The 23,011-nt window shown below is 35.4% G+C and overlaps 2 protein-coding genes across 2 annotated transcripts; one reads left to right on the plus strand and one right to left on the minus strand.

The window, feature by feature from the left end:
• Window positions 1-546: 546 nt before the first annotated feature.
• LOC134664790 (uncharacterized) lies at window positions 547-12,972 on the minus strand. Its single transcript, XM_063521530.1, has 6 exons — window positions 12,893-12,972; window positions 10,906-10,945; window positions 10,167-10,270; window positions 9,624-9,725; window positions 8,353-8,471; window positions 547-1,379 (listed from the first exon to the last, which is right to left on the minus strand). Exons 1-6 carry the CDS (start codon window positions 12,920-12,922, stop codon window positions 1,205-1,207), a joined length of 570 nt encoding a protein of 189 aa, XP_063377600.1. The 5' UTR covers window positions 12,923-12,972; the 3' UTR covers window positions 547-1,204.
• A 5,136-nt stretch (window positions 12,973-18,108) lies between these two features.
• On the plus strand, window positions 18,109-22,342 carry LOC134664791 (uncharacterized). Its single transcript, XM_063521531.1, has 6 exons — window positions 18,109-18,200; window positions 18,960-19,002; window positions 19,274-19,374; window positions 19,910-19,990; window positions 20,389-20,489; window positions 22,023-22,342. The coding sequence occupies exons 1-6, from the start codon at window positions 18,171-18,173 to the stop codon at window positions 22,207-22,209; spliced, it is 543 nt and encodes a 180-aa protein (XP_063377601.1). The 5' UTR covers window positions 18,109-18,170; the 3' UTR covers window positions 22,210-22,342.
• Window positions 22,343-23,011: the final 669 nt, after the last annotated feature.

The following is a 23,011-nucleotide window of genomic DNA, read 5'->3' on the forward strand; positions in this document are numbered from 1 at the left end:
TGGGTTACTGCTCGAGCAGTCCGTGTATGGCGGCTCTTAGACCAAGAAAAGTCTGTAGCGACTTTGATAGCCCATGCAGCGCAACTATTATTTATACGTCATAATTTCATAGAAGTTTGACATTTAAAATAACACTTGCACTGCGTGGGCTATCAAAATCGCTGCAGACTTTTCTCTGTCTAACTATAGCAAATTTTTGACATAAAGTTCTAATCAGAAGGCTAATTATGGTCGCCTTTTTATCAACTGTCACCATGCCTGTCACGTTCTAACAAGTATGAAACGAAAGAGTAGATGACATGACAAGTGATGAAAACGCGACCATGTTACTATCCGTGCAGGTCGAAGGAATGGAATCAATAAATGGTGGTCGCGAAGGAGAAAACCGGGATTGTTATAAAATCCGAGTAATAATAAAATTACACCTGAATTCAGTAATGAAATGCTTTATTAATACAGAGGTGGGTACAGTCACCAGTAATAATATGTTATACAATGAAGGCCGCAAAAATATCTGACACGATCTTATTTGTAGAGCCATAAGAACGCGTCACATATTTTTGCGGCCTTCGAAGAGTAACATATTATTGCAGGTGACTGTACAATGATCATAATAGTATTAAAGTCACTCCACACTAGCGTCTCCCGAGCGTCTGCTCGACGCTTTGTCGGTGTTTTTGTTAGGTTTATAAATAAATAATAAAATAATTTCGGATATCAATTCATAAACATACTTGAACAAAGATATATGAAATAAATAAATGTTTAAGGATACTCTTACACTTCGACCTAGCCCCAAACTAAGCAAAGCTTATATTATAATGGGTACTACTACTAAGCGACGACATACTTACATACATATTTATTAGTATTTATTACAAAGAGTTTATTTTGGACCAGAGTTAGGAGATTTTGGACTTTTATCCACTTTCCATCATAAGGTAAACGTACTGGTGCTCGACGCGGTCCCAGTAAGGTTTACTCGGGTAATTCCGAATGTCGAAAACTGTCGGATAATTCCGAAAAGAGACTTTTATTATGATGGAATTAAGGCTGATTTTCATCTGAATTATCCGACATTCGGTATTACCCGAATACACCTTACATGTCGTCTTGAAACTTTAGTCATTGTCAATAGAAGTGACAGTAAGGTGTCATCTATTAGGCATTAGCATGTCGAGCACTAGTAGGTGCGTTTACCTTACTAGTACGCATCAGTAGCATCACAGATGCAATCAACGTTAATTATTCCATCAATTTCTTCCATTTTCTGTTTTTCACGATCATATACGACGAGCCTATGCTTGCGGGTTTTTTGTATGCACTGGGTCCTCTTGTTATTTTGTACTAAGGCGCCGAAGCACTGATTCTCGTTTTTTCTGCAAAAATAAAACACTTATTATTGAAAGGACTGAAAGGTGGTAGGTAATTTGATTTTTCTTAACATGTTTAGCATTATGCTGAGACGGAAGTATTTATACTCTGTATATTTAGGTACCTATTTCGATATAAGTAAACAAATTTGTACATTTTCGGGTAGTTATAATATAACATTTATTGGTTAACCAACCAAATACAAAAGCGCATGGATCTGCCACTGGACGACCTGACTTTAAGGGCCCCCCCACATCTAGCGTCTTTCGAGCATCGGGTCTACAACTCTATGGCCGCTGCTCGACGCAACGTCGACGCAACTGCGCAGCGACGTCATTTTCCATAGCGCTGACCAGACGCCGACGCTCGAAAGACGCTAGATATGGGGAGGGCCCTAACCTACATTATCGGATCATGTAATGTTTTCATCTACCCTCAACTGGCTTAAGGAGCCATTTGATGGTAGATTATGTTTACTTTTATTTGAATAGGTACCTAAAAATACAGACGTGGTAGTTGTCTGTGGAAAGAAAAGTACAATCATTGATAAAAGCTGGTATCAAAAATAAATGTTCTTTGCAATTTTTTTTCAAATAGGTAATGACATATTATATGACATCTTATCTTATCTTAAGGTGGATGTCTAGGGATGGGATGCCGATTATCAGCCAAAAGATGGCGTCACTGTGCACGAATTGTGGATTTTCACTATTTCTCCCAAAATACAAAGTTTCATAAGATGTGTTGATATGTCCGAAAACTATAAAAAAATACTACATCCAAATCGAGACATGTTCAACTCAATATTGTCTCATTTCGTTATTATCGGAATCCAACTGCAAAATATTGCAATTTCTTGCATTCACGCACACTTACGTACTTAAAGTCACCTTAAAGTCAGTGTCAAATGTCAGCAGATTCGTAATGTTACAGTAAAGTAACCTAGAGGGCGCAGCGGATGAAATGTTTATTGTTGAAAAAAGATTGGAAATTAAATAATAAATTCTTGTTTGAGCAACGATGAAGAATTACAAGGCATTCAGAAGCAACTAATGTTTTCGACCATCAACTGTCATGTGCTCGTGGCACCCGTAGCCTCTATTTTGAAAAAAATCTGATTGTAGCTAAGATACATGGTTCAAACCCCGACATAGCCAATTTTTTTTCATATTATAATTTTAGCATTCTCTTTTGAATCATTTTAAGCGTATGTTATTCTTCGAAACTAAACTTACGTGAGTAAAATATTCTCAGTATTTTAATTATTTTTTAAAAATATTATGGGAATATTTATAGAAAAAATTATTTTCCGGTTTTCAAAGGATATAAATACTGATTAAAATTATTTAAAAAAAGTCATGCATGAGGCTAATTAGGATCGCAGAATATGTACATAAGAAGTCAACTATCGACGAAGTATAGCTGGTCAAGCAGATCTTGTCAGTAGAAAAAGGCGGCAAATTTGAAAAATGTAGGCGCGAAGGGATATCGTTCATAGAACATTTGGATTTCGCGCCTTTTTTTACTGACAAGATTTGCTTGACCAGGTATAAAATAAAAGTTTCCAAAATTTTATTGAAATGATATACCTACATGAAATAATCAAATACAACACATTTACTTAAAATAACTTTTAAAATAAGGCATATAAAATTACCAAAAAGATGAAATAAAATAAATAAATAAATACAAAAAGAAACGAGTCTTTGTTCGTGGTTTGAACCCTGTCATGCTGTTCAACTTGTTAGACTTATACTCAATAGCTAAAAGCCACTAGACCATTTGACCATAGTAGACCCGGGCGAAAAATGCCTTCTTATTTAAGTAACCCATTACTGTCAAAAATATCAAGTTTGAATTGATTTGAAATATAATTTTTCATTGTCGACTTATTGACATCCAAACGTTGCGAGCATGTTGTACTTTAAACCATTTGGCAACGTCGCACGGGGAAATCTTCTGAAAATGTATGTCCTTTTATATTTTGATATTTATGGATATATGAGGATTCTTCTACTTATGTTGCAAATTGATTAAATTATCGAGAGAAAAATGCTAATGCAAAGAAAACAAGAAATATCCGTTTCATTTCTCATGCTATTGATTCGGTTAAATTGTGTTCTAATGTATGGGGAAGACAAACTAATTATAGCCAGCCTTTTATGAATGTAGTATGATACCTTAGGGAATGGTGCTTTACGCACACTAGCGTCCCTTCCCCTCCCCCTGACGCAACCCCCCCTTTTTGCATGAAATATGTCCCGGTTCACAGTTTTGTACATTTTTTGAGGAAAGTATACATTTAAGGAAAAAGTGCCAATGAAAGAAATAATCCTTAATAAATTCTTAATAAAAAAGGTCATATTCATTTTTTTTTACATGATGCACCATATTCATGTATTAGCTTGTTAAAATTCGAAATAACATAGTTTTTACTTAGGATTCGAAACTCATTAATTATACACGGTGTAACACGAGGAAACCGAATAATTATGACAGCGTATTCCTGATCATATTTAGAGACAAAAATGTCCTATAAACTTTTTTGAAATGCGGCTAGTTTCAGAGTTAATACCAATAAAAAATAAATCAAGTTTCTATTGTTATATAGTTCAAAACGCCTTTTTGATGGCAATGTTGTTACTATGGGATTTAGTCTAAATGTGACGTTGCACGGCAAAAGGCGGATGGCGCTTACGTCGCATATCGCCGCAATAATTATTGGAGCAACGTTAATAATAGCGTAAGCGCCAACCGCCGTAAGGTACCTTTACCCGTAGGACGTCACAAATATCTTTATTGATATGTCAAAAAGTGACAATTAAGTAACACGTTGCAAAAACTATGTTTTACGAAAAAAAAGTAAAAATCCATGTTAACTGACAAGTTTACCAATAACATTTACTTTTTATGTACATACATATATATTCAAAAAATTAAAAAAAAGCGGCCAAGTGCGAGGCGGACTCGCGTTCCAAGGGTTCCGTATATAACACAATTTTTAACAATGTATTTTTTATTTGATTTATTTATTTATTTATTTAGATATTTAATTCAGGGAACAAGGCCCATATTACAAATACCTTACAGACTAACATACATATGTATTTTATAAACTTAAAACTAAACATTATTTATGCAAAACGTGAGTGAAATCTTTAAAAAATCCGTAGGAGTCGGATCAAAAACTGTAATTAAGTCCGACTCACGCTTGACTGTACATTTCTAATAGGTTTTCCTGTCATCTATAGGTATAGACCTATTTTATGTATTTTTTCAAAATTTTAAACCTTGTAGTTTCGGAGATAAAGGGGGGGGGGAATAGTCATTTTTTGCCTATTTTCTTGAATAACTTCTAAACTGTTTATTCGAAAATTATAAAAAATATATATTTGAGATCCTTACAATAAGCTCTTTCATTTGAAATGTAACATGATATAGTTTGAAAATTTTTATTTTTGAATTTTTTCATTTACCCCCCAAAAGTGGCCCCCATGTTTAAAATTCATTTGTTTACAAACTTACATATGTGTATCAGATTTCAACTTGATTGGTCCAGTAGTTCCGGAGAAAATAGGCTGTGACAGACGGACAGACAGACGCACGAGTGATCCTATAAGGGTTCCGTTTTTTCCTTTTGAGGTACGGAACCCTAAAAACAATAAAAAAAATTGTTTTCGGCGAAATTGACCTAAACTCATACATACATTTTTTCCTTCTTTTGACCTCAGAAATAAAATCTTTCGCATTTCTTGAGGACACCTTGTATAATAAGTGTTATAAAATGAATATTTTTTACTAAGAATTTAATAAGGAACTATTTCTTTCATTGACACTTTTATCCTAAAATGTATATATGAGGTCAAAAAAAGGAAAAGATGTAATATGTGTTTAGGTAAATTTCGCCAAAAAAAAATTTTTGTTTGGTTTTTTATTTTATTTTATGAATGAATTTGTACATAAAAATTAAATGATATTGGTAAACTTGTCACTTAAAATGTTTTTTTTCGTAATACTTAGTTTTTGCAAAGTGTTACTTGTCACTTTTTGACATATCAATAAGGATATTTAGACTAAATCCCATAGTAGCAACATCGCCATCAAAAAGGCGTTTTGAACTATGTAACAATAGAAACTTGTTTTTTTTTAATTAGTATTAACTCTGAAACTAGGCGAATTTCAAAAAGTTTATAGGACATTTTTGTCTCTAAATGTGATCAGGAATACGCTGTTAAAATTATTCGGTTTCCTCATGTTACACCGTGTATAATAAATGAGTTTCGAACCCTAAGTAAAAACTATGTTATTTCGAATTTTTACAAGCTAATACATGAATTAGGTGCATCATATAAAAAAAATGAATATGACCTTTTTTATTAAGAATTTATTAAGGATTATTTGGGGTCATCCATTAATTACGTCACGCCAATTTCTAGGTTTTTTGACCCCCCCCCCCCCCCCCCCCCCCTTGTCACACATGGTCACATTTGGCAAACCCCTCCCCCCCTAGTGTGACGTCACATTTTTTCTACGAAATCGCCAAATCGAATTAAGTAAGTAGGTACCTAAGTATTATTAATATTTTATCAAAATATTTTTGACGATATAAATATTAGTAATTTTATAACCCAAAACTGCTTAGGAAAGAAAATTAAACGATTAAAAACTATTTTCGTTTTAAAAACTTGTTATTTAAATGTACAGCGAACTAAATAATTTAAATAAATTTTCGGTTACTGATGAAGTTAAAGTGACGTCACAAAGTTTGTGTCTCCCCCCTCCCCCATGTCACAATATGTCACATTTTCTTGACCCCCTCCCTCCACCTAAACGTGTGACGTAATTAATGGATGACCCCTTTCTTTCATTGACACTTTTTTTCCTAAAATGAATACTTTCCTCAAAAAATGTAAAAAACTGTGAACCGGGACATATTTCATGCAAAAAGGGGGGGTTGCGTCAGGGGGAGGGGAAGGGACGCTAGTGTGCGTAAAGCACCATACCCTAAGGTATCATACTACATTCATAAAAGGCTGGCTATAATTAGTTTTTCAAAAAGCACAATTTGACCGAATATATTAAAGAGGGTCATTGTTGTTGTAAAAGGTGTGCAGGAAATGATACGTTTCTGCACTAGAGCAGTTTAGGTTCCAATTCCAAGTACGATTTTATTATTCTTTTTACAATAAGCAATTGAAATTTGGGTATAAATGGATTTGTTATACAATTTCCATTCTGATATTTGACTCCCCATTCCATAAATAACGATACTTATGGCCAAATTGGTAATTGAAAATACCTACTCTCAAAAATACCTACTATAAAAATGTATTTAAAAAAACACATGCATTTTACTTTCCTCGTATGCGAAATGAAAAGTAGAGTGTTTTAACTCGGGTGAAAGGCAGCATTTTTGAAAAAAACCAGGCAAGTGCGAGTCGGACTCGCGCACGAAGGGTTCCGTACCATAATGCAAAAAAAAAAACAAAAAAAAAGCAAAAAAAAAACGGTCACCCATCCAAGTACTGACCACTCCCGACGTTGCTTAACTTTGGTCATAAATCACGTTTGTTGTATGGGAGCCCCATTTAAATCTTTATTTTATTCTGTTTTTAGTATTTGTTGTTATAGCGGCAACAGAAATACATCATCTGTGAAAATTTCAACTGTCTAGCTCTCATGGTTCGTGAGATACAGCCTGGTGACAGACAGACGGACAGACGGACGGACAGCGAAGTCTTAGTAATAGGGTCCCATTTTACCCTTTGGGTACGGAACCCTAAAAATATCATCTACTAATGTTATTGTTATGCACAAGCAGAAGATATTATAGAATCTAGATGACATTTTTCTCCACATACCTATATATTTTTGAGAAAAATATAGCTAGGTATTTTAGTTTAAAATTCATTGTTACAATAAATATAGGCTTTTCCAGAGAACATTTATATTTCTACCGAAACGAAGGAGAATTCACAAGGGTTTTCGGTGGACGACCGTAACGCGAATGATTGTTTGGACTGACCTTTCTATAAATATATAAATGTATTTTATTGTGTAATAATCATAATAATTATTAAGTTATATTAAATCTGGGAATGAACTTATATCAGAAAGGAGATTCTTAAATGAGTAGGTATACTCGTAACATGCTTTGTGCATTAAATATACCTCCATCTATTGAGTGAAAATAAAACAAAATACACAGGTAATCTGTGTTGCGGTTTTAAAGTGCCATCTGTTACACCTTTGACAAATTAAAAATGATTGCTTGTCAAATGAAGTCGCCATGTTAGAATTACACCGATACTATAAGCATCACTCACACAAACAAGCAATGAGGCAAAATTTTACCAATATTCAAAGGCTTTTTCCTTAATAATTTTAATCAAAATCTAGTATTTTTTACGTTAAGCGAAGACAGAAATATATATACTACCCAAACATTACATATACAAGTGAAGAAACCCTATATAATAGGAGCTAGGGTGCCAAGAAAGTTGTATGAAAATCGAGCAAGGAGAACCACCTTAAGAGCTAGCAGGAGTGGTCATTTCTTCATACAAACGTACTCGACTGTTTCCTCCGTGGGTTTTGATGCTAGAGCAATGATTTTTTCAACACAGATTAATATTGTCAATATCTGTATCGGACGGCTATAACCCTTCAAAAATGGCCAAAATGGCCTAATTGACTATGCCGCAATGAGAGGAGTAGTATTCAAAACTGATATCAATTAGCCAAAAAAGCAAAACGGTCCGACACAGATAATTTCATAATCATTTAGATTTCCAAGTTTAGTTAGGATTGGTCAAGTTTTGAAGGAGGAAACAGTCGAGAACGAAACCTCTATTTTTGAGATTTTCACGCAGGATTTTTCGCCTTGTCCTTAGACTCAGCACCTGTTTCGCCTTAAGTAAGTAGTAGGCTGTTATGTTATGACTAGTAGAGTAGAATACAAGGAGTGGAGATACTTACTTAACATTCGAAGATGTAACGCATGTTACTTGTTGTATTTTCTGTTGGTAATACTGAGATTGCACGATTACTCTGGGAAGCTTGCTTGGATCAGTGACCTTCTGGTATGGTGTAGTAAACTGTAAGTAAAAGGAAATATTGCCGTATTCGAACTTCAAGATATTCACAAGAGACGACATGTTCTAGATCCATTCTAGATACGTTATGGTTTAGATATCAACTCTTTTGCAGCGCAATTCGGGCAACCAATGTCACTTTTATTATAGATAGAGTAAGATATCTATTAGATGTGAATTCATATCCCGTGGAAATCGTTCAAGAGTATCTCCAGAACCGCAAATGTCAAATTTGACAGGTTAGATCTTAAACATATCGTTATCGTATCTTGGTGATGTCTAATAGATGTCTATTTCAAAATCCAAATCGGGCCCATAGAATTTGTTACGTTTTATAAAGTTGGGGCCCTAAAGGTGACGGATGAAAAGAAATCGCACGTGGCGGAGATGAGAATGTTGAGATAGATGTGTGGCGTGACGAGAATGGATAAAATAAGAATGGATAATGGATGAGTCATGGGTGTTTTCTATGTATTTAAGTATTTGCATATTATATATATCGTTGTCTGAGTACCCACAACACAAGCCTTCTTGAGCTTAGGTACTGTGGGACTTAGTCAATCTGTGTAAGAATGTCCTATAATATTTATTTATTTTATTTATAAGGAATGAATATACTCGTACTAGTGGCTCTATGAGCTAGAGCTCGCGAGTATAGCTTAAAACTTAATTTATATGGCTCTACCGCACCGTTGAGAAAAAAACCGGTCAAGTGCGAGTTGGACTCGCGCGCGAAGGATTCCCTACCATTACGCAGAAAACGCCAAAAAAATCACGTTTGTTGTATGGGAGCCCCACTTAAATATTTATTATATTCTGTTTATAGTCAAGAAATACTAAAAACAGAATATAATAAATTATAGTGGCAACAGAAATACGTCATTTGTAAAAATTTCAACTGCCTAGCTATCACGATTCATGAGATACAGCCTGGTGACAGACAGACAGAGAGCAGACAAACAGACGGACAGACAGACCGACAGCGGAGTCTTAATACTAGGGTCCCGTTTTTACCCTTTGGGTACGGAACCCTAAAAACGATAAACTGAATTGACAAAATGCCGGACAAGTGCGAGTCGGACTCGCCCACCGAGGGTTCCGTACTTTTTAGTAGGTATTTAATGTTATAGTGGCTACAGAAGGTTTTATACGTACCGTCACATTTGTTTTACAGTTCCCTTTAGTGCTTCCCTCAGCAAGCGACACCGCGTTAAGATTTTTACCAAGGAACTCCCTCTTTAGCCGTTTATGGAAATCCTAGAAAAAGATAGTTGGTAAAAAATTCACGGTTTCGAAAATAATAACTTCTATATTAGTGTATTTACATAAAGTTACACCTAAAAACAAATTAGGACTAACAATTTTTTTTTAAATTATGAATGGGCTTACTCATGGCCACAGACTAGCCGAGGCGTAGACGAGGCCTACGATGGAGCGAGCTCGCCCAGACGACTAAAACCACGAACTAAGAACTAAACAGACTAAACTAAAACTACCTAAAATTAATAGGTACTACAAATAGAAAATAGGCACCAGGTCTGTGCCGCCCGGTAGGGAGCCCAGAAAGCTGGCAGCGTTATTATACCGCGCTGAATGGCAACGCCAATACGTATTGATAGATCTTAAAGTAACAGGTGAAAACGATGAACTAAAATGTTGGACTAAGGAATAAAATATTAGTCAGGTTAGTATAATTACCGGGTTATTGATCAAGTAACTATCGATCTCCTCCTGCGGGTAATCAGCTGGTTTAATGTCACAGAGCGTCTCTCCCTCACATCCTGGCGGAATTATAGGGCCGTCTGAAATATATTATTTTCAGAAATATTAACTGTTTTATATTAACATGTCGCTAAGCTTAGGTAAATGTGACTGAGCTGCACACTTCTGCCGTATGCCAAACGAGTTGTGGGCAAACCCTTTTCAACCGTTTTCAGTGAACCGCAACATTGATATAGCAGAGATATATATAACTCCGTATAAGATAAATAAAGTCTAAGAAAAAAACGTTCCTCGGAAATCAAGAAAAAGTCATTCTCGAATAGATGGCGCACACACCTTTCGCTTATATCGCGTTCACGACACCGTTTGATAGGTATTTAACAATTTTAACACATATCAGTGAAAGAACATGGGTCAGTATGGAACAATAAAAATTAAAAATCATTTATCCGTAAACATATTTTGATTAATTTCTACATTTTCAATTTTATTTTAAGTTTTAATCGTGTGTCGATAGATGGCAATAAATGTACCGTGACTATAAAATTTACTTTGGCAATAGCCCTCTATACTGTCTATTCTCTTTGGATATAGTCTGTGCGGAAAGAAAAGAATTATAGAATGTATTGGTTCCCTTACATTTCACGACTATTTTTCACATATAATCTACTCTAACGGGGTGTGATTCTAAATATAATTATAAGTAATTAGGTACCTGTAGACATTTCTTTCCCGTGGACTGCAAGTGTTGACAACTGAAATAAAACGAAGCCTTACGTAATTGATTGTGAACCCACACATAGTATACTAGGTACCTACTACCGTATTCGAACTTCAAGATATTCACAAGATACGACACGTACTAGATCCATTCTAGATACGTTATAGTTTAGATATCATGCAACTATATAGTTCTCTTTTGCAGCGCAATTCGGGCAACCAATGTCACTTTTACGTTAGATAGAGTAAGATATCTATTATTAGATGCGAGTTAGATCTCTAAGTCATATCCTGTGGAAATCGTTCAAGAGTATCGAGCAAATGTCAAATTTGACAGGTTAGATCTTAAACATATCGTTATCGTATCATGGTGATGTCTAAAAGATGTCTAATAGATGTCTATTTCAAAATCCGAATCGGGCCCCTATTATCTATTAGGGAAGCCCAAGACCATTGTTCGTAGTAATTCGAGCATATCGAATTAAGTTTTAAGTACGAGTATCATAAATATTGCTACTCCAGGAGAATAATAGCTTTGCCACTTTTAGCCATTCATATTGGTGGGCTAGTTGGTGGCAGTTAAAAAATCTTTAAGTAGATTGTGGGTTTTGTCATTTTGGTCCAAGTTAATGCTATAATTTGTGCTATTACTTAATGTGACAATTATTTGTAAGCATTTTTTTAATCTGATGAATAGATAAAGTAAAAAAAAGTAGTGAGAGAACAATTGAATAGATAAATATTGATGATTGAGACCTATACAGAGTGTTTGGTACATCGTTTGCCAAATTAAAATGGCAGATAGGTTGAGTCATTTGCTATCTTCTCAGGCCTAGAAATTTTTAAATTGGTGCAAAAAAAATTTTTCACTTCTATAACAATTTTTCGTAAATTTCAAATTTTTACTTGCGTAGTAGTAAAAAAAACCATGGCCAATTTTGTTTTTCTAGGCATGAGAAGATAGCAAATGACTCAAGCTATCTGCCGTTTTAATTTGGCAAACGATATACCAAACACCCTGTATTATTAGATTTATTAGGTAGGTAGATACTGGCTATTTATTATTAGGGGATTTATTAGGTAGATAGATTTAAGTCGTGAGCCATACTAACATTTCACGTGAATGGCTAAAAAGTTGCACTGCAAAATTAATACGAGTACTATACAAGAATTTTTAGAAATGTTTTTCTTACTTACACGACTTTTAAATTAGATATCTTGAAAATATTGTCTTTTAGCTTTGATTATTTGATACATAAACACAAACGTTTGGTAAAGTTATCAAAAAAATGCTGAAGTAAAAAAAATCCAACGTAGATATTTTAAGGCCACTCGGTATTACTGATATGATCGATTATTTTCATTATTTCTTAGCGATGGGCGAGTCGAGTTATCTGATTCGAATAATCCGAATCAACCTACAGATGAGTTGATTCGAATCAAGACTATTGGCAATCCGAATCAACTCGGCCACTAAACTGACTGGTAACTTGCTATCCGATCCGCTGACTCGGCGAATGAATCGCCAATTCACCAACTCTCCGAGCCGAGTCAACGCTACGCTAAGGCCATTCAAAAATAAACCTTAATTCCGTAGCCCGAAGGTTCTTTTTACAACAACTGCCGCTTGATTCGGCATCCCGAGTCGAGTTCACTGGTAGTATGGCCATTGAAAAATAAACCTTAATTCGGTGTCCTGAAGGTTCTGTTTACAACAACTGCCGCTTGACTCGTTTGCGGCTCCGCGGCCCGTGACCTTGTCGCGAACCACGCAAACCGTCGAGTCGAGTCAGTTCGAATTTCAACTCGGATCAGTGGCCGAATCGATTCGAATGATTCGAATCGAAAAAAAGTGGACTCGTCACATCGCTATTATTTCTCCGTCTAATAAAAAATCTTAAACTGTCAAAGTACCTACAAAAATTACTAAATAAAATTAAAAAAATCTTTGTCAAACTACAAAAAAAAAGTTTTATAGTTACCGTGAGAAGCACCAGAGCTGCGGACACCATATTTGGTTTTTGCACGGCTCCTGTCACACTTGGCCACTCCTGAAGGAGACCCGTCCCCGAATGCACAGCGGGTGGCCGGGCGACACTTATATATCGCTAACTTACGTCAATGGTCTCCATATTAGGCTTAACAACCTTATCATGGCCTGAATTTTCAGTATAAATCTAATCCAAATCCAATTCCATTAGGGAAAATTATTATATCAAGCATAACTCTGTGTAGGCGTGCTACTAGCATAAACAGAGAGCCTACCGCGAAACACGAAAATAGAAAGGTAGAGAACAAAATTTTGGTGTGCCCTCTGTAAACAAACCTTAATGCAATGTCATATTTATTTAGTTCATATTATCAGTGAAAACTTTTGAAAAAACTGTTGGGCATACCGCCCGATTCGAACATTAAGATTTTCTTCTTGATCGGGACACTCTTTACAGAGCGGTCGTGGTCATCATTGGAAGTCTTCCTTTGTGACACATTTGACGGCTCGCCTCCACTCCTCCCTGACGGCTCGGCTGCGCGTTTAGCGCATTCGTGCAAGGGGCCGTCCATTGCTGCCTTTATTTGGTCCGTCCACCTCATGGGCGACCTTCCTCGCGCTCGGGTACCTTCTATACTCTGATCTGAACTTTAAGATACGTCAATTAATAGATCTAGAAACGATAATATGGATTAGGTATGTGGGTGTCAAATGTGACGTTTCTTCAAACAAAAACGTCGTCTATGTCGTCTAAACATCTAATCCATATCGTTTCTAGATCTATTAATTGGCGTATCTTAAAGTTCGTCTCGGGCAGATAAATAAATAAATAAATAATAATAAATAAATATTATAGGACATTCTTACACAGATTGACTAAGTCCCACAGTAAGCTCAAGAAGGCTTGTGTTGTGGGTACTCAGACAACGATATATATAATACACAAATACTTAAATACATAGAAAACAACCATGACTCAGGAACAAATATCTGTATCATCATACAAATAAATGCCCTTACTGGGATTCGAACCCAGGACCATCGGCTTCGCAGGCAGGGTCACTAGGCCAGACCGGTCGTCAAAAGTATAGTATGTATAAGTTACTGGTTTACGATAAGTGCTAGTGCTGCACTCTGGCGGCAGCGGCAGAACATTGCAGTAACATCCCCTATTCAATAAACCATACTTTTCATACAAATGGGTGAGACATTGTAGAAAAAGTGCACTTCTATGGGCAAATAAAACACAATACAAGGTGTAAAAAAAATGGGGGAATGGTAATTTTTTGGCTAAAAAGGCTGTGACAGACGGACAGACAGACGCATGAGTGATCCTATAAGGGTTCCGTTTTTTTTTCTTTTGAGTTATGTGTTGAAAGATGTGATTGCGCACGACTAAAACGATTTCAATTTAATACGAGTACACAATAATGTTACATTATATTTTTTTGAATTTTCCTTATGTGCCCGAGTTAATTAGTACCTAAATGACAGGAAACTCTGACGGAAATGGCGATAACTGTAAGTATTATCGGTCAAGAAAAAAATGATTTAGTTATTGCAACATTGTTTGCATAATGAAATAAAAATAAATGTCTGGGGACTTCTTACACAGATCAACCTAGCCCCAAACTAAGCAAAGCTTGTACTATGGCTGCTAGGCGACGATATACATACTTATTTGTATAGATAAATAGGTACATACTTATATACGTAGAAAACACCCATGACTCAGGAACAAATTATTTATTTATTAGTAGGTATTTGCATTATTTTTCAAAGATCATCTGGAAGAGGTCGCTTTTTAGTCGCTATAGTTATAATTTTCTTTATTAATCTTTGTAATTTTACATGTAAAATGTAATTAAATGTTAGTGGTGCAAAGATATTACCTATAGTTGGTCAAACCAAATTGTCAGTAAATAAGAACAAAAAAACTATCCTCCTAAGGCCTAAGGTCCTACCTATAGTAGGTACTTCTTTAGTTCGATGAAGTCTAAATCATATTCAATTGGAACAGAGTCGCTTTTGCTTTGTTTCGTTCAATTTCCAAACAACGCAAAATCAACTCTATGTCCTACAGTATACGTTCAAATTTCAGTGGCAAATTTCGAATTTTTCATTTGTATGGCTGGGCCTTAGGAGGCTATACTCATCCTTTTCTTTTGGGTGCTAGTAGGTACTAGTGTAAGACAGATATTATAATTCTCTCATCTATGTTTAAAATGAGACTGTCCTTTGACAAACTATTATAGTTCCTAGTTCGGTATAACTGCACTCGACGCACTTCTTGAACATATTGGAATTGGGCTTGTTATTGCCTTGTATAGTCCGTTTTTTAGCATTAGAAAGAACTTTGCAGAAGTAAGCTTGTGGTTCCAAATCCGGCACTTTTAGCGGTAATAATTTGAAGTAAATTATATGTATTGACCATGCTAATGCTACATTAGATAATTCAATAATTATTAACAAATAACGAGGCTGATAAAAACTGCACGCTTACTTCTGTGGAGTTCTTTCTAATGCTAAAAAAACGAACTATACTTAAGTCGTTTACCGTTTTTGCATGCTACCCTCTCCTATTGAGATTGAAGCAAAATGATTGTTTTGTCAGTAAGTGATTTATGTAAATCTTTCGAGAAATGAATGTTTTATACCATAAACCATATTACTTACAGGCAGTAAGAAAGAAATGTTATATGAGGCTTTCTTATTTACTGATCGAAGTGTGCATACTTTTAAAACTATCCATTGCCATCATCATTGATTCATTGATGATCATCAATCATCATCATTATAATTGATTTGGTGAAAAAATTTGTGTTTGTGTCATTTGTGATCAAAGTTTCTTTGAAACCCTCGCAATACTTAAGATACCCCTTCCAAACCACTCACTACGCTTGTGGTTCAATTTTGGCATATTTCACATGCTCGGATATCAATATTAGCAGTATTAGCACAAGGGGATAAACAATAACTTTCTGTCTGTTTCTGTTCTGCCTGTCAATATAATTATGCACTATATTATGCTTCAGTTCAATTGCTCATGTATATTTTACAGGCGTTTCTTACCTAGTTGTTTTATAAGAACGTGGTTTTTCAAGAATAGGGTATTCTGCTACTAGTTAAATCAGCTTATTTTTTAGAACTGTCAAAAGGATCTTATATGGAATTTAAATGAAACATTACATATTGACGTCACGGTCAACTTACCTACTTTTTTATTTCTATCCGGTTTATTATAAGAACTTATAAACTTCATTAAAACCTTGCAATCTGTTTCCAAAAACAGTACTACTTATATTATAATAAATAACAACTTTTAAAATAAAATAATTGACTAGGTACATAATTCAAAGTATTGCATAACAGGCAAATATTACTTAATTAAAACAGTGGAATTCATGTAAAACTAACCACAAAATCCATATTTGTATTATCCTGTTGACGTAAAACACTGTCTGTGCGTAAAGGAACTTCTAAGTGCATTACGAACGTAAGCGACACTTGAAAACGTGCTCAATTGTGGACCGTATTGTCATGCAATAAGTTCCAAATTTGAACTGGTTTTCTGATGTCAGTTAAGGTGGTGGAGCAAAAGGTCGACCGTCAGTTACTACTGAAATTCTGATGTAATACTGAAGCTTTTGTGAGTCATGTATTATTTCATACTTAGTTGCTAAGCAAGGTTTTATCGGTTTTTTAACCAACTTAAAAAAGAAAAAGATAGCTAGACGGATTTGGAAAATCCTTTTTTTTTCTACTATGTAAAATATTCTTTATTGGTTAAAAAATACACATTAAGCGACATACGAGTACCTACAAGCTTATGACTAGGTAACAACAGGCTAGGCTAGGTAACTTTACAGTTGGTCACATTGTACATCTTCAAATATTATAGGTACGCCTATTAGGGATTAGTTGCCTAAGCGATTCCATGGCTCCGATTAGCTGTGGCAAAAAGCTGGGATGAGCGTAAGTAGAAAGGTTTTAAATAGGGTTGATATGTAGGTCATACTGAACAACTCTTACGAGAGATCGAAAAAAAATCTGCGGTCTCAAACATTTTGGTGAATCACATGTCAATGCTTTGTGTGGAATAGCTGAATTTTTTTGCGATATCAGGGTTGGCCCCATAGTTTATTTATTTAGTCGTATGGCCCAAGTTAGTACATAAAATATAGGCAGTCTATTAACAATTAAAATTACAACATAATAATTATAAAGTCAGTGTGTTAAGCCATGCGGCTGCATGGGTTGTGAGATGAAGGAGGTCTTCCGGTGGTCCAGAGTATAAATGCAGAGGACAGTTAGGCCCCCAGTAGGTAGTTGGCCCCATAGTAAAAGTTGTTCAGTATGACCCACATATTCAGTATATTCACCTCACAGCGTATGGTCAAACATAACAATTTAACCCTGTACTGTAAGTATTTTCTCTCAAAAAGCGCCATCTTCTGAAGTGGAACATACACATCTAATTCGAATTTAACAATTAGTTTTTGTTTTGATACGATCATGACGATCATAATTATTAATGGCGCGCCTCTTGCGCACGACTAAGGGCTCATTTAGACGGCCGGCTCCTCAGTCAGCAGTTACGTCAACCAGTTAGACGCTTCAAGATTTCTGCGGACAACTTATGCGCTGGGACCCCATGGACCTAGAGTTTAAATCTGATTTATACCGGGTGTAACATGAGCAAAAAATTAAATTGTAGGCTGTACTCCTCATACTAACCAACATTTGTTCAGCAACTTTTAAAAATAACTTGTGGTTTGATTTTTAATACACTTTAAAGTTTAATCTAAGACGCAATGTATTGCGAATTTTGTTATGTTTAAGGCATGACAAGCAACGTCAGTCACAAATGATATGGCATGGCGATGGCGTCCATTGAAAATAATATTTATTTTGTATGAAAAATAGGAAGTCTAAATACTTCATAATTTTAAACCGTTGTTTAACAAAAGTTTCAACGTTTGAGGAGTATAATCTATGTTTTAATTATTTGCTTATGTTACAGGCCACACCCGGTATGTGTGTATATGTAGATACAAAAGAGTAAAAATTAGTAAAAACACGTCAAAACTTCCCCGTGTCCGTTCTGACGCAGGTTATGACACCAAACAATACGTAATTCTTTCGGGGAAAATCATGAAATAATAGTAAGTATAAATATTCCTCGGTATTAATTACAGCAAGTAGTACAGGTGATCTAAGAAACCGAAGTGCTTGTGTTTTAAATCAATTATTATTATTAAATACTCAAAATGGTTTCTGTCAACTTTTTCATTGCTGTGGTATATGTTTTACATTTTTAATATTTTAAATATTAAGTTATTTTTCAACTGGGGAACCTTTAAGAGTTGGTCAAACGAGTTTGGGTTTTGAAATTACATCACGAAAATATGAAAAATAACCGGACAAGTGCGAGTCGGACTCGCCCACCGAGAGTTCCGTACTTTTTAGTGTTTGTTGTTATAGCGGCAAGAGAAATACATCATCTATGAAAATGTCAACAGTCTAGCTATCACGGTTCATTGAGATACAGCCTGGTGACAGACGGAAAGTGGAGTCATAGTAATTAAAATAAAAAAAATTAAATTACTTAAATAATTATTTAATTCAGGCAAGACCCATATAAGTGTTAGTAACAGAACTTAAATACTTACTAATGTTAGAGTACAATTAACGGGTAGGTAGTAATAGGGTCCCGTTTTTAGCCTTTGGGTACGGAACCCTAAAAATGACTTTTCCAAAAGCTATTACGGCTGTTATGCCGGGTGAAAGACTCTTAACTCTAACTTGACTAAATATACAAAGATTGAAATACAATTAAAACATAAATAACAATCCGAACGTTAATTGGAAATAACAATGACGGAAGGAAGGAAAATCTAGAAATTAATTTTAGGCGCGGGGCAAATCCTGATGTCATTGTAGAAGTCATTTAATTAGACCGTGTAAGGTAAAAATAAATTCAACACATAAAACTAATTTATCTATTTTACCAATATGTACCTACACATATGTAACTTTTGAAAAACTAAAATTTTCAGATGTTGTTTCTGATGGGACTGGCAATAAACCACGCATATCCAAGTAAGTTAATATATTTAACTACATATTAAAGTTAAACTGTATATAGCATAGCCGAAATTCCTTTACAGGTCGCAATTCTTAACCGAATCTCTTACGAACCTTATCTTGTTGATTATCACCTACTGTACCCTGTACCTTAACATCCTGTACTTCATGTTGTTTTAAGTATCCTAGCAAATAAAATAATTCTGATTCTGATTCTGTGAAATTTCGTGACCAGATTTTAACTTATGCTTAAATAGTATTTTCAAATCATTTGTTTTGTTTTCAGCTAAAGAAGCCTGGCCCGAACAGTGTAAAGGGAGGTCCTACTGCCACGTGCAACCAGATTACTACCCAAAGGAGACGTTTGCGAAAATTTTGGATGGAGTGGTAAGCTTACGGAATGGTTTTAGGTCATGTGGTCCTTTTTGTAACCAAGGAATTATTAATATGTACTTCAAATTACTTTTACATTATGAAAATGTTATACCGTAGCAGTACAGTCACCTGCAATAGTATGTTACTCTTCGAAGGCCGCAAAAATATGTGACACGCTCTTACGGCTCTACAAATAAGATCGTGTCAGATATTTTTGCGGCCTTCGTTGTGTAATATATGATTGCAGGTGACTGTACCAACAAAACATGCACTATCAAAATATAACTATTGCTAATAATTATGTGACGAAATAATAATAATAAAATAAAAAACAAATTCACCATAAGGGGACTGCTGTGTACAAGTCTTAATGTCGCGAAGTAGCGACATCTACTGTGATATTTGACAACTATAAAACTAAACACATTTAACACACGCCTTAGTTAATCTTTGAAGTCCATTTGTTTTAAGATATCCACTCAATAATAAAGTTTGTCCCAAATATTAATAATATTAAATTTATATTATTGTTTTATTTATTTCTCAGAAACTGCAGTTCCAGCAAGGGGGAGAGATCGCCAACCGCAGCAGTGAAGATGACGTCGCCAGCTGCAGTACTATTAAACTGGTAAGTTTACACTTATTTCAATACTAATCACATGAAAAACCGGCCAAGTGCGAGTCGAACTCGCGCACGAAGGGTTCCGTACCATTACGCAAAAAACGGCATAAAAATCACGTTACTTGTATAGCCCCACTTAAATATTTAATTTATTCTGTTTTTAGTATTTGACGACAACGGCATAAAGTTAGAACAAGAAAAGTCTGCATCGATTTTGATAGCCCACGCAGTGCAAGTATTTATAACGTCATATAATTTAATTTAATAGAAGTGTGACGTTTAAAAATAACACAACTCTATTTGCGGTGTTTGAAGCTTTCGGCCGAGAATGTTGCAGTACACTTGCTTATTGATCCATGCTCTTCTGTCTATATGTATATTTAAAAATGTTATATTATTTCCAGTTTGACAAAATTTACCTGATCTTGGACGATAGCGACACGATCCGGTTCGTCGCCCAGAATGATGATATTTTCTCATTCACGATTCAAATCGAAGAATGCAGGTAAAGCATTAATTTATTTAGATTAAAACATTTCTAATTTATATATAAATATACTAAAAAATATAATAGGGGGCGTGCATGAACAAGAGAACAACATAGGAGCCGTCAGATATTTTGGCGCGAGGCGTAAATGTGACGTTTATGCTTCCGATGTAGCCCACATTCAAAATGTCAGAACCTACTATGCTCAAGGAAACCTACCAACGAGAACGATAGATTGTAGCACTTGCTTTGGCAATGTACATTGTACAATATGCGCATGTTTCCGATTCAACCTACAAGATGCCAGACCCTATTTTAACTAAAATACTCTTAGTTTGAACGCCTAATATACATTTGAATACTATTTTACCACGCTATTGCTAGAGTCCAATACATAGGAGAAAAATATGAATAAATCAGTTTTGCATTGCAACTTTCGGTTAATTATTTATGTTTTACTTATTGAAAGGAAGTAATAAAAATTAGGAGAATATGCGACTTGAATAGATATAGATGTAGATCATAATTGTTTTCCATCGTACATTCTCGGAAACGTTCGTATTTATCATATTACTTCAGTCAACGTCAGTACTTTTTGTACCGAGACTGACTGAAATAGCAACAAATGAACACACGTTCGTACGTTTCCGTGAAAATACGATGGAAAATAATGATGCACTACAACTCTACAGCAAAATCCTTTGAACACCAAACCTATCGTGTGCTGCGTCATCGTAAACTAAACTTTGTTTGAATGCACGAAGGTTGATGTTGGTCTGTAGACGCGAACGGCAGTTGAGGTGTTAGGGAGTTCAAAGGTTAATCAGATAATAGACAACCATATTAACTTCTCACGAACCTTCTGAGGTAAGTGGTAAAAGCACAGAATAATAGGTAAGTACTACCGTACAGAAAAACCACTTGCTACAAAATCGAAGTTTGACAGCGATTCAGGGACGAATCATGGTGTCCCTTTCTAAGTGTATCGCACTATCCCTTTCGGCTATTTAGGGTTGTCAAAATTAAAGTCATTGTCTTTTGTAGTGTGTTTTCTGTAACAGGAGCAATAAATTAAACTGTAGACTCCTCAAACTGACCAACATTTGTTCAGCAACTTTTGAAAATAACACATGGTTTGATTTTTATTACACTTTAAAGTTTATTCTAAGACGCAATGTAAGTATTGCAAATTTTGTTATGTTAAAAGCGTGACAAGTAACGTCAAACACACCGATATCAGCGTACATTGAAGGCAATATTTATTTTGTATGAAAAGGAGGAAGTCTAAAGGATTCATAATTTTTAAAAGTTACTGAACAAATGTTGGTCAGTTTGAGGAGTACAACCTTTAGTTAGTTTAATTTACTGCTCCTTTTACAGGAAGCACCCTGTATATTATGTGGTTTTGCACGAAAAGGGACGTCAAGTTGTGTCAACCCTAATAATTTCTCGTAGCAATGCTGCGCCGAACTGAGCCGAGAATGCCCGAAAGGAGGATGTTACCACTGGTAAAAGTAAGATTAATGTGAATGTGTATTACCTTTATTCTAGTTCTCCTGGCCAAACACATTCTTCTGCGTTAGACGAAGATCACCTTCGAGAACAGAGAGTAGACTGCTACGAGACCAGACTACCTTTCATGTTCCCCGTGCTCTCGCTAGATGGCGCTAAACTGGAATCTGTGGCGCCTAAGGGCGGAGTTCCTGTAAGCTGTTCTGCCAAAGTGATAGCGACGTAGTTAATATTATTTTTAAGAGTATATTTTTGTTTATGTAATTTTAAAATTATATTATAAACTGTAAATAATAGGATTGAATTGATTGATTGTCAAAGACGTGTAGAAATAAGTTTGAAAATTGTGACCTGTAATACCTACCTTATTCTTATTACCAATAAATGATGTCTATGTCTATCATTTTTTTTTACAGATTGTAGTCTACATTCCAAACAAACCGATAGTTATAATTTTTTTAACAAATGTATTTGTCGTTTGATATTAGGTACCTACTAAGGGTTTTTCATAGTTTTTTATTTAGCAAGCTGTTTCTTTATATATGAAAAGTAATATGAAATAGATAAAGATAAGCATAATTTTTAAGAAAAAAAAACCGACTTCTTTGGGGGCTGGTGAAAAATTATTGTAGATAGTACACTATGTAGAAACGGAGGTAAAACCACCCACTTTTCTACTAGCATTTCGCTTCTGTAATGGCTCCTCTACAGGATGGGCCAACGCCGGCCACTCCAAGGGACGCAGCCTTGCGGTAGAATGAGATAGCAATATTACTTGCTCCCTCTAACGCATAAATGCGTCCCTTGGAGTGGCCGGCGTTGGCCCATCGTGTAGAGGAGCCATAAGGGTCGTAGTTCTAGCCTAACCTAACCCACTTCTCAGATAGCAGTTCGGTTCTGTGAGGATCGCAGTTCGAACCTAATCAAACCCACTTTTCAAGTAGCATTCCGTTTCTGTAAGGCTCGCAGTTTCAACCTAACCTAACCCTTGTTAGGTTCTGTGAGGATCGCAGTTCAAACCTAACCTA

The sequence above is a fragment of the Cydia fagiglandana genome, chromosome 5, assembly GCF_963556715.1.
Source record: "Cydia fagiglandana chromosome 5, ilCydFagi1.1, whole genome shotgun sequence".
Classification (NCBI taxonomy): domain Eukaryota; kingdom Metazoa; phylum Arthropoda; class Insecta; order Lepidoptera; family Tortricidae; genus Cydia; species Cydia fagiglandana.